The 13140-nt window shown below is 37.2% G+C and overlaps 1 protein-coding gene across 1 annotated transcript; it reads right to left on the bottom strand.

Annotated features, from left to right (window-relative positions):
- Positions 1 to 10818: 10818 nt before the first annotated feature.
- LOC145982325 (uncharacterized) lies at positions 10819 to 11532 on the bottom strand. Its single transcript, XM_083115886.1, has one exon. The coding sequence runs from the start codon at positions 11530 to 11532 to the stop codon at positions 10819 to 10821; it is 714 nt and encodes a 237-aa protein (XP_082972012.1).
- Positions 11533 to 13140: the final 1608 nt, after the last annotated feature.

Below are 13140 nucleotides of genomic sequence, written 5' to 3' on the forward strand. Positions count from 1 at the left end.
CGAAGTCGTAAAACACAAATAGAAATTTTGAGTTCTGTTTAGGTTTCGGTATAGGCATGTAGCAGAAATGATTTACAGGTTTCACACAATTACACACAGTACAATATTTCATGTTGCATCTATGTACTTTCTCATATCTATTGTTTGTGAGAATAATTATGAAACATCGGGGACACTGTTGGATTTCGCTACAGACAGTACCGTTTCGGAATGGTGTAGAAACATGATTTGTGAAACACTGTTCATTTCTGAAATTTCGGTGACATGTCTGACATGTTCTACGGACACCTGGTTCAGGTACACACGGTGGAGTTGCACGGCACATACAACATACTTGCTTACACATGTGACTATGAGGTTTACCAAATATGAGCTGGTTACACCCATGGCATTCTTGTTTTGCCGCAAATGCTCCAACACGGTTCACTATCACATCATAATGTTTTCTGGTATTATCATACAGAAGGTATATAAATTTTGAAACATGTTCAACCTGTCCTTCAAACAGAACATCTTTAGCATCACGAAGATTGTTGTATACAATGATTTTATGATCTGTGAGAACTTGCTGAAATTTTCTCAGTTCAGGAATTCCGCTTCCGGCACACGCATTGTCAGTCAGATCTACATCTGCTTTGCGCATAAGTTCGAAAACAGGTTTAAGAAGATTTCTATTTCTTCGATACTGTGAATAGGACGGATCATTATCAGCATGGGCTTTTCCTATGATCAAAGCTTCAGCTAAACAGAGTGGTTTCTTTCTATTCGGCACACGGACGACACTTCTTTTTTGCGTGCTTAACATGTAATTAGGTAAACAATATGTTCGCTTACCCCCACCTCCGACAGGTATGTTGACATGATCAGCACGCAAAATTAAGCGATCTGTAGCAGTGAAGGTTTTCGCACTTTGCAATATTTTGTACATGATGTTCCACACCATATCACTTTGTAACTGGTCACACCTATGCCACCCGATGTAAATATCTTTCACGGCGGGGTCAGATATGTTAGATAGAGTTAAACCTATCTTGTCTTCATCCTTGGTGTCTTTCTTAACGTAGGTGAGAAGATTTTCGACACCTTCACGGATCCATGTGTGAGGATCGACATTTTCTGGAGGGTGCGAGAAAAAGAATTCCACACGAAGCCCTTTGGAACGGAATTTGGGATATTCACGTTCTTGAATGTTATGTAATATTATGTTCCCTATTTGTTTACGAGGCACTGTATCACGTTTTCTTTTCTTACCTCTTCTATCTGATACAGAAGCATTTTGGGATAACGGTTCTGCTGAGGGTAAAGGGTCCGGTCTCCATGACGGTCCTGGTAAAGGTTCCGGGTCTGATCCGGATGCGGTGTTTCTGGAAGTTCCTGGTGATGTGACGGCTATCTGCTGCTCCTCGGCAACTCTGGATACAGGATCGGGTGTCGATGACGGGCCTGGCGACTCTTCGGAAATATCTCTCCTTCCTTCTCCGGTAAGATCGGGTACGAATGATGTCACGGTCTGTAGTAGACGGTCATACTCCTCTACTAGGGAGATACTTTCTCCCGCGATGATTTTTTGCGCGATGATCGTCAACACTTCCCGCAACTGTCCATGTGTTGTGTAATATCCATCACGATAACGTGCTAACAGATCGTCAGCGGATAACTGTACATCCATGATCGTACGATGACTGTTTCACGAACACTGTGTTGTGGAGAGAACGCCTTTCTTTATATACGCAAGCATGACAAAGCAGTTATTTCCGTTCCTAACGGTTCTACTGCGGCTAGTTAACCGTCTTCACCAGATGTTTTCCTGGCAGATATGACAACTCATGTAAAATTCTCAGAAATCGTCAAACGTCTTCAGCAGATGTTTTTCTGACTGATACGAAGGCTCATGTAAATTCTCGGAATCAATTAACCGTCTTTACAAGATGGTTTTTAGCAGTGACACATTCTGTTATTCAACGCAGATGTCTTCCTGACTCATATGAGTTGCAAAAATCGAAATTTTCAAATCGCTCTAGCTCCTCCCCTAATTGACGTAGAGCGGATCTGATTACATATTCGTAATCTGCACATCGAGACCTTTCGTTAGAGTGGTCGATTACAAATAAAGAAATTAGGAAACCGCGTTGCAAAAAATGATACCAGATGTCCGTCTCTATAAGGAAGTCTTGTTCGAAGAACATGTGCTGACACGGAACAAGGAACTTCTGTGAAAATTATCAAGGAACTGTTGTGCCTCACAAAAACGTCGTGATCTCATAGGCAGACTTCTAACGTACGTTGGAAAAAATAATTGCAGATGTGTGTCTCTATAAGGAAGTGGATAGAATTCCTTCTGCAGGCATCCTTCCCTCCAGTTCATCTCCTTTTCATCTGGGTAGCAACATGGATGGCCAAGATTTATTACATGTTGTAAGTACCCTTTTACATTTCACAACCATACCTGAGCAGAATCAAACATGTTTTTAGGGAACCTTAGTTAATTGCAGGATTCGAATCCAGAGTCTCCGTCGACATTCGCAACCATACCTGAGTGGGATTCGAATCCGGGTTTTCTTTATGCAAACATTGGCAATTCCAGGATTCGAACCATGTCTGGAGGGTTTCGAATCCGGTACCTCTTTTATCAAAACATAGTTAATTTCAGGATTCGTGGTACTTTTTTCATTAAACTTTTGGGGTTTGTATCCTGTCTTAGGCATTCTAATATAATACTATTTATATACAAAAACAATATTCTGTACAAAATCTTTTCTTAACACATTGAACTTCTACAGAAAATAAAAGTTTTCTACATATACAAACTTTTTATTTCAACTCGTACTACAGGTTATTAGATATTTTTACATATTTTGTTACACTACTGGTAGATGTTAGTGTATTAGTATGTGTTTGTTACTCGTTCAGTTTTCTTTTTTTCAACATCTCCATCATTCGTTCATGTATATTTTCCCCTGTTTCCCCTGTCTTCTTATTTTCACCCTTCTCATTTCTCACACCTTTAAACACCTCCATCAATTCGAAACATATTCTTAAAGATAGATGGGAAGGTACATATTGCGCTCTTTGTATATTCTCTACAAAATCGCCAAACACTGGCGCATCTCGTTTCTTGTCAACAATGTAAGTAAATATTTTGACCAAACAGTCCACCGATACCTCGATATCTTTACATGTCTCTTCTAATTTTGCCAATAACTCTTCCGCCAGTCCATTTTCTTCACAGAAATTCACATAATTGCCGATGTGTTTTTCAACCTGTCTTCCATGTGTTTTACTCCATAAGTTTCTTCGTTCTGTCGGACCTGCTGTTGTCTCCTTAATATCGCCATACACCAAATTGAATCCGATAGGGAGTGTCGACATCTGAAATTAGACAGAAAATATGTTAATTATGTTAAAGGCTCCACGCCAATCTCCGTCGGTATAGAGCCAGGTAATTATTTTTCAGTTTATTTCTGATAACATCGTTTATTCTAGCATGTGCTACATATCTGATAACTTTTCTTTCTAGCCGATATCTACATGGAACGGAATCTATTTTAATTCTTATATTTTGTTTTTTCAGAATGCGTAACCGAAATGACACTAGAGCCAATCGGCAGCGCCAACTGGTGCCTCCTGTTTCTCCTTCTATTTCAAGAATATATCAGATTGATATAGACGAAAAGTAGACTACCAATAAGCGAAAATCACATAGTCATTACGATTTAGTCGTCGCTGGAATTCCTCCATGAGGGTTTCATGGTAAGAGAGAAATTTTCGCCATTGTTCAAAATTTAGTGTGACTTCTCCGGAGGCGTTGCTGATTTCCACTTTTATGTTTTCTCCACTGCCCTCGAAGGTGAAGTAAAGTTCTCCTATAATGTTTATAGATCTGAAGCTGTCTTCTCGTGTGGGGAATCTGTTCTTGTAAGTGTCGAAGATCGCATCTGATTTGTACACGCATGATGGGTACTCATCGCTATTTAGGACAATGTAATTTTTTTCATGTCTCAAAATCAATTCAGTGTCGGTGAAAGTACCTCGAATAACGACATCCATGTTGTTATCAATGTTGTAGCGGCTTTCTGGTTCCATCTTGTGTTTTTTATGTGTATCTTTAGTAGACTGCAATGCTTAGTGATTTTGCTGGATATATATTTCCCACTCCTAGCAGAAGAGGACCGGGAGCCGACCCCCCACCACTGTTAAACGTCATCCTCTTCTGCATTAAACTGTCTGCTTCAAAATAAAGATGTATTTATGTTTACGATTCTCACTGTGTGAAGGTGATGATAGTCTTTGACCAGCGATTTGCATTGTTCTAGGTAGAACACTAAAACTAAATATTTGTCTCTTACCTTTTCAATTTTCTTCACTCTCGCAACAGATGTGCCAGTCTCGGTTATGATCTCCGGTCGGTAGGCTTCTATCAACAGTTCTGCGGTACGTACACAATTTTTCTTTTTTATATAGTACTGTCTTCGTGACGTATTTTCGAATTATATTCGGCGCGCATTGTTTTGCGCAGAGCATCCAACGCCCACGTGCCTCTCCTATCTTCTTCCTGCCCTGGTAAACTATGCACAGTCACCCCCTCCGTGAAACCTACTTTTTTTACTCTATTTATTTTCTTTACATCTAGACGCTCTCCCTCCTTTATCTCTTTTTGCCGTTTCTCCATCACTCAAATTCATCAACGGTCGCCCGAGAAAAACATCTCCTCCCCAGAACGACTCATCAATCTAAAACATGTTCGGGCATGTTTCAGACCACACCCAATTCCTGGAATTTCAAACTCATCAACGGCCGCCCGAGAAAAACACCTCCTCCCAACAATGACTCATGAACGCCATCTCTCTTCAAACAACGGAAACACCCAAATTCCCAGAATTTCTGACTCATCAACGCCATCTGTTTTCAGACACCGGAAACAAGTACTCCAATTACCAGAAAACCAACCGCGTCGCCTACTTTTCCTCCTCCCCAACCCAGACTTTCTGACTCATCAACGCCATCTGTTTTCAGACGCCGGAAACTCCCGCGGAAAAACCCGAATTCCCTCCTCCAACCAATCAAAACGCTCCTCACAAAATTAAGCCCCGCCCATTTATGACGTCACGACCAATCAAATTCATCCGTACAAAATAAGCCCCGCCCCTTTTATGACGTCACAAAAAAACAAAAAAACTGCTACGTCATCAATTGATCTTTGATCGATCTTTTCCAATCAATTGATTTATCGACTTCAAAAGGGGTGCATTACTACTCTCGTATTGAAACGAAGGTGTTTATATTCAAAACAAAGGCGTATCCTAGCAACAACTGAAGTATCCATGCATGAGTAAATCTATGGCATTATTATAAATTATCAACTCCATTGATTGATTGATTGATTTAGTTTATTTTACTTCGTGTTTTGTGCCTCTTGGCTAATTTGCGAAGATGGGGATGAGTGATGAAAGGATGAAATTGATGAATGGACATTCACAAACAACCAAGCCCGACCGGGATTCGAACCCGGGACCCTTGGCGTCACAGCGCGATGTGCTAACCACTCGGCCACAGGGTCGGGCTTATCAACTTCATTGTAGCCTAATTGTGTAATTAGTACATTCTTGATATTGAAAAGTGTAACCCAACACCCAACAGTACTGATCATTTTCTTAAAACTTCTAAGTCGATGTTCGACTCTGTGCAAATCAAACTTTTCGCCCACATCAAAATATATTCTTGAAAGTGTTTTCCATGTAGTATGGTATTCAACACAGCATCCAAACCTTTGTTACAATATTTCAGTTTGCTTAAAAGAATGTCGATAGTAATGAGAATAATGCAGTCATAAATGAAACTGCATGATGGGATGGTGAAGGTAATAAACACATACACACACACACACAAGCACGTAAAAAAATTTACGTTTATTTATTCAATTTGAATTACATTTCTTGAGGTACAACTTGTGCATTAACCTTCTACGTTTTCGTATTCTAGGTTCAAATTTCATGTCTATCGGACCTTTTGTTCGTGAACTGACTTATTTGCCGTTAAACTTAGTGAAAACTATATCTTCCACATTCAATATTCCGACCGCGCAATATTGTTCGGTCACAAACGCGGTGAATAATTTATTGCCATATTATTTCTGAATATTGAAAGAAAGTAGTTCAATGCATTATCATATGACGGAAGAAATAATTTTGCAACGAAATTCCCAGAACACTTTATAGAATTAATGGTATTCTTCACAAACTCATTGATTTGAAGTAACTTGCAGTAAACATGATTTTCCTCCATGTTAATGGGTTAGTTGGGAAAGGAACTCTCGGCCAAATGCTTTGAGAAATACGAACATAGTCTCTTAACAAATATATCCAATTTGCAATGTAGTAGAACACACAAGGAAACTGAATATTATGTAAAATTATCACAAAGAATAAATATGTAGTTGATTAACAAAGCATTGAGCAGTTAGCGGCAATAAACGAAAAATCAAAAACATGGCGTCAATGAAAGATTATTGTGTCCCCGGTTTCGGTCGGCCGTTTCAAAAGCAAAACGATTCATTTTGAATGTCAGAAAATGCAAGTTAATATTCGAAATTTAGTGAAAGTTGGTGTTGATCTCTCCTTTACACCAGAAATAATTTAACTGAATGCACGTCCATACAATGCAAATCAAAATGTCAACACATATGCATAGTCATGTGTAGATATGACTAACATGTATAAATGATGCATACACACAACCAATCAAGTGTTATCGTTATAAGTGGTAATTAAACATGGAGAAATTTGCAACAAATGTTATGCTGTCGTAGTTCTTGCAATGAAATTCATTCTCGACAATGGTAACACTTACATAGTGTGACAGAACATTGAAATGTGAAAAAAATCTTGAAAAGTAACAAAATGAAAGTCATTTTTTATTAGAGATTTATAATTAAACAACAGAACGTTTAGCAGTTAGTGACATTAAAGGAAAATCAAAAACAAGGCGCGAATAAAATAACATTGCGCCCCGGCCAATGTCACCCTTTTCAACAGTAAAACGCCTTATTTTGAATTTTAAAGCACACTAGTTACCATTCCGGATTTAATGATACTTGCTGTTGATTCCACCTTCCCACCAGACATAGCTTTATTAAATTTGCGCCGATATTTTGCAAATCATAGTGGCAATGAATGTTTACACTTTTGAAAACAGGACTAACATGTTCACAGGATGTGTGGGCAAAACAAAAAATGTGTTATCAGTACAAGTGGTAGAGAGATTTTGAGCCTGCAATTGTAATAAAGATCTTGAAATTCGACATGTATACTTAGAATTAGTCTAATCTTTGTTTGCTTGCGAATGAATTTACATCACAAAAGATAATTCATTTCTTCACTCAAAGATCTCTCATATTTGCGAACCAGGTTTTCACATATTGATTAAACATTATTTATAGTGGACAACTCTGAAAGAAATATTACCTTTGGATACGTCGAGGACATTAGTAATATTCATCTGGGACAGCAACTACAGACAAGTGTGGAAGTCTTCAATTCACATTCTCATCCAAAGTGTCTGAGTGCTTTCTTCTTGTCTGAACCGCAAGGCAGAAACACAGGAGCACAAATTTCCTGTCCTAGGAGTTAACTGGCATTCTTTCTTCATTGTTACAAACTCGTATTGGAACAAATGTGTTTATATTCAAAACAAGACGTATCCTAGCAACAACTCAAGTGTTCATGCATGTGTAAATCTTTGGCAGTATTATAAATTATCAACTTCATTGTAGCCTAATTGTTCAATTAGTACATTCTTTATATTGAAAGTGTAACCCAGCAGCCTACATTACTGATCATTTTCTTAAATCTTCTAAGTCGATGTTCGACTCTGTGCAAATCAAACTTTTGACCCACATATAAAAATATTCTTGAAATTTTTTCCATGTAGTATGATATTCAAAATAGCATTCATACCTTTGTTACAATATTTCAGTTTTCTTAAACGAATGTCGATAGTCATGAGAATAATGCAGTCATAAATGAAACCGCATGATGGGATGGTGTAGGTAATAAACACAAACACACACACACACACGAACGTAACGAAATTCATGTGTGTATATATATCCAATATCCAACATCACATCGCGATGAATATTTTATTGCCATATTATTTCTGTATATTATAAAATAGTTTCGCAATGTATTTCCAAATGATAGAAGAAACACTTTTGTTACGAAATTTCCAGAAAACTTAATAAAATTCATGGTATTCTTCACGAATGCATTGATTGGAAATATCTTACAGTAAACATCACTCACCTCTCTGTTAATCGTTCATTTGGACAAGGAATGTTCTGCCCAATGTTTTGAGAAATACGAGCATAGTGTCTTAACAAATATATGCAATTTGCAATGTTGTAGAACACACAAGGCAATTGAATATAGCGTACAATTACCACAAAGAATAAATATGTAGTTGATTAACAGTACATTTACCAGTTAGTGACATTAACCGAAAAATCAAAAACAATGCGCGAGTAAAACAACATTGCGCTCCCGGCTAATGTCAACCGTTTCAACAGTAAGACGTCTTATTTTGAAATTTATAGTATACTAGATACCATTCCGGTTTTAACGATACTTGCTCTTGATCCAACCTTCCTACCAGACATAGCTTTACTAAATTTGCCGCGTTAGAATGTAAATTGTGGAGGCAATGAATGTTTAGACTTTTGAAAACAGGACTAACATGTTCACAGGATGTGTGTGCAAATCAAATAATGTGTTATCAGTTCAAGCGGTAAAGAGACTTTAAGTCTGCAATTTTAATAAAGATCTTCAGAGTCGACATGTATTCTCAGCAATTAGTCTAATCTTTGTTTGCTTGCAAACGAATTTCCATCACAATAGATAATTCATTTCTTCACTCAAAGATCTCTCAAATTTCCGAACCGACGTTTCATATATTGAATAAACATTATTGATAATGGACAACTCTGAAAGCAATATTACCTTTTGATACGTCGAAAACATTCGTAATATTTATCTGGGACAGAAACTACAGGCAAGTGTGGAAGTCTTCAATTCACATTGTCATCAAAAGAGCCTGAGTGGTTTGTTCTTGTGTCAACTGCAAGGAAGAAAAAACAAAAAGAGGAACACAACTTTCCTGTCCTAAGAGTAAACTGGCTGTCTTGCTTCATTCTTTCAAACTCATATTGAAACAAATGTGTCTATATTCAAAACAAAGACGAATCCTAGCAGCAACTCAAGTATTCTTGCATGATCAAATCTTTGGCAATATTATAAATTATCAACTTCCTTGTAGCCTAATTTTCCAATTAGTTCATTCTTGATATTGAAAAGTGTAACCCAGCGGCCTACATTACTGATCATTTTCTTAAATCTTCTAAGTTCATGTTCGACTTCTGTGCAGATCAAACTTTTTGCCCACATCTAGACATATTCTTGAAAGTGATTTCTATTTCAAAGAACACAATTAATTCTCAGTCCTGAAATAAGAGCATTTGCAAACTTTTGAGAAAATTGAATAATGTGTCGGATTTTTCAGAGACTTGTATGGCATGTTTCATCTTTCTTCCTTTCTACTACTAGGATTTGTTAATATGAGGAACAGGGATTAGTAGCATATCCGTATAGAAATGCTTCATCACAATTCGAATTACAAGCTGTTCTTGACTACATCTCATTTCGTAGGATCTCTGCATTTATAACGTTTTCAAAGTAGATGTGTATACATCTAAAAATATTGTGTCAAATATAGTGACCAAGAGTGTGTGTTTGTCGTTCAGTATTTTTTTCTACAGAAATACAATTCATGTATTTAAGAATTACATCCTTCAATTACTGAAATATTGTCCTGACATATTTTTCTTGGATGTTAGTTGGATGAAATGCATGATGGGATGGTGTAGGTAGAAAGCACACACACACACACGCACGTAAACAAATGTATGTATGTATATCACATTTGAATTACATTTCTTGAGGTACAAGTTGTGCATTAAGCTTCTACGTTTTCGTATTCTAGGGTCAAATTTCATGTCAATCGGACGATTTTTTCGTGAACTGACTTATTTGCCGTTACACCTAGTGAAAGCAATATCATCCAGATTCTCCCTATATTCCAACCCCGTAATATTTTGCGGTCAAATCGTGATGAATATTTTATTGCCTTATTATTTCTGAATATTATAAAATAGTTTCGGAATGCATTTCCAAATGATCGAAGAAATAATTTATCTACGAGAATCCCAGAACACTTGATAGAATTGATGGTATTCTTCCCGTATTCATTGATTGGAAGAATATAGCAGTAATCATCACTCACCTTAAAGTTAGTCGTTCAATGGGGCAAGGAACTTTCTGACCAAAGTTTTGAGAAATACAAAAATAGTCGTTTTACAAATATATCCAATTTGCAATGTAGTAGAACTCACAAGGCAACTGAATATGGCGTACAAAGTGTGACAGAACATTGAGATATGGAAAAATGAAATTTTACTTAGTATTCTTGAAGACTAACAAAATGATGGTCATTTTTTATTAGAGATTTACAATTAAACAACAGAACGTTTAGCAGTTAGTGACATTAACACAAAGACCAAAAACAAGGTGGTAATAACAGAACATTGCGCCCCCGGCCAATGTCACCCGTTTCAACACTAAAACGCCTTATTTTGAATTTTTAGAGCACACTAGTTACCATTCCCGATTTAAATATACAGGGTGTTTCAGTGAAAACGCCGTGATTTTGAAGTACAACAACATTTTTTAATGATACCCATTGTAAGATAAACTTACATGGTCTGATAAATCAAAGACTAAAGTTTAATGTAAGACATGTTGGAGCCATTTGCAAGTAATTTTCTGATGTGACATAGCCATCAAAGAAGAAAGGTCCAATTATGCCATGTTTTGAAATAACACACCAAACCAAAACCTTTTCCGGATGCAGAGGTGAGTCTACCATTTCATGCGGATTTTCTGTTGCCCAAAACCTTACATTTTGTTTGTTTACTTCACCTGACAGATAAATGTACGCTTCGTCTGTACACCACAAGTTACCAATAATGTCAGGGTCATCAGCAATTAACGCACTGAACTGATTTGCAAAATGCAAACGCCTTCTTTTTCCAATGACTGTTAATTTTTGAAGCATCTGCATTTTGTAGGGGAACATTTGCAAGTCTTTTCGCAGAATACGCCAACATGATGTTAGGGATATTGCGTTTTCTGCTGACAAACGTCGCAAAGATTTTTTTGTCGGGATATTCACAACAGATTCTCGCACTACGGCAATATGCTGTTCTGTATGCGCAGTTGGTCTGGATCCCCCTCTTTGCTTCCCTCTAACATTACCAGTTTTATTGAACTGATCAACATAACGCCATATGGACTTGGTGGATGGTGCCCATGCACACTGATTCTCCAGTCGGAATCGTCGTTGGACACCAACAAAGGAGCGTGATTCAATGAACCAAGTCACCAATAAGATCTTCTGCTGCAACGACAGTCTATGGTCCGCCATTATTATACTGGACTATACAACCCGAAACAAAACAGTGTAAAACAAAATTTATACTTTGTTTCTTGTGTATCCATTTATGTTTTTACTATACTATTCTTAAAATAAATTTTATAGCCGCTAGAAATCACGGCTTTTTGGGTGAAACACCCTGTACTTGCTGTTGATCCCACCTTCCGACCAGACATAGCTTTACTAAATGTGCGGCTATATTTTTCAAATCGTAGTGGCAATGAATGTTTACATTTTTGAAAACAGGACTAACATGTTCACAGGATGTGTGTGCAAAACAAATAATGTGTTATCAGTACAAGTGGTAGAGAGACTTTGAGCCTGCAATTTTAATAAAGATCTAAAAAGCCGACATGTATACTCTGAAATTAATCTAATCTTTGTTTACTTGCGAACGAATTTCCATCACAAAAGATAATTCATTTCTTCACTGAAAAATCTCTCTAATTTCCGAACCGACTTTTCACATTTTGAATAAACATTATTTATAGTGGACAACTCTGAGAGCAATATTAAATTTGGTTACGTGGAACACATTCGTAATATTCATCTGGGACAACAACTACAGACACATGTGGAAGTTTTCAATTCACATTCTCATCCAATGTGTCTGAGTGCTTTGTTCTTGTCTGAACCGCAAGGCAGAAACAGAGGAGCACAAATTTCCTGTCCTAATAGTTAACTGGCATTCTTCCTTCATTGTTACAAACTCATATTGAAACAAATGTGTTTATATTCAAAACAAAGACGTATCCTAGCAGCAACTCAAGTATTCATGCATGAGCAAATATATGGCAGTATTATAAATTATCACCTTCATTGTAGCCTAATTGTCCAATTAGTTCATTCTTGATATTCAAAATTGTAACCCAGTAGCCTACATTACTGATCATTTTCTTAAATCTTCTAAGTCGATGTTCGACTCTCTGCAAATCAAATTTCTTTCTCATATAACCGATGTACCAATTACCACTACCATCTGATGTTCATTTTACCACTACCTTCGGTCTTTCTAAGCATTTCTCCCCAAGATTTCATTTTTCTGCTCGCTGAGAAAAGGACAGCTATCTCAAGAAACCAGCATTCTTTCCCATGAAGCCAAGCATATATCACCGCCCCTACTTCGAGATGAAGGAGCCAATGTGTCCCGCAATAAACTCTCACGTCAACGTAAATTCGTCAAGAGATGAATGAAGACTCGAGTCTACTATTTAGATGGAAACTCGATTCGCCGTTCATTCTTTCAATAAACATCTATCACCTTGTTGATTAACAGTTCTTTGCAGATATGTTAATTGCCAGGAATTTTAAATAAATTCATTTCAGTTCAAGAAGAGAAAATCAGCAAGGGTAAATGGATTCTAGACCATAAAGAAACTTTTTATCTGTAAAGTATTTCAATTCGGTATTTCCAACTTAATTTTCAGGAACCTTTTTCCCGGCTCAATTTTAATATTGTCCAGGAACACGTTTTCAGTGAAACAATACGCAACTTGGACTGAATTTAAATTGTGCGAGGAAAAAGATTCCGGTCCTACAGATGAACCCACTAGAACCCATTAGAATTTATGGGTTCCTGGACCTTTAACAACCCTGGTT

Source organism: Lepisma saccharinum, unplaced genomic scaffold, assembly GCF_977018435.1.
Source record: "Lepisma saccharinum unplaced genomic scaffold, izLepSacc3.1 HAP1_SCAFFOLD_115, whole genome shotgun sequence".
Taxonomy (NCBI): Eukaryota; Metazoa; Arthropoda; class Insecta; order Zygentoma; family Lepismatidae; genus Lepisma; species Lepisma saccharinum.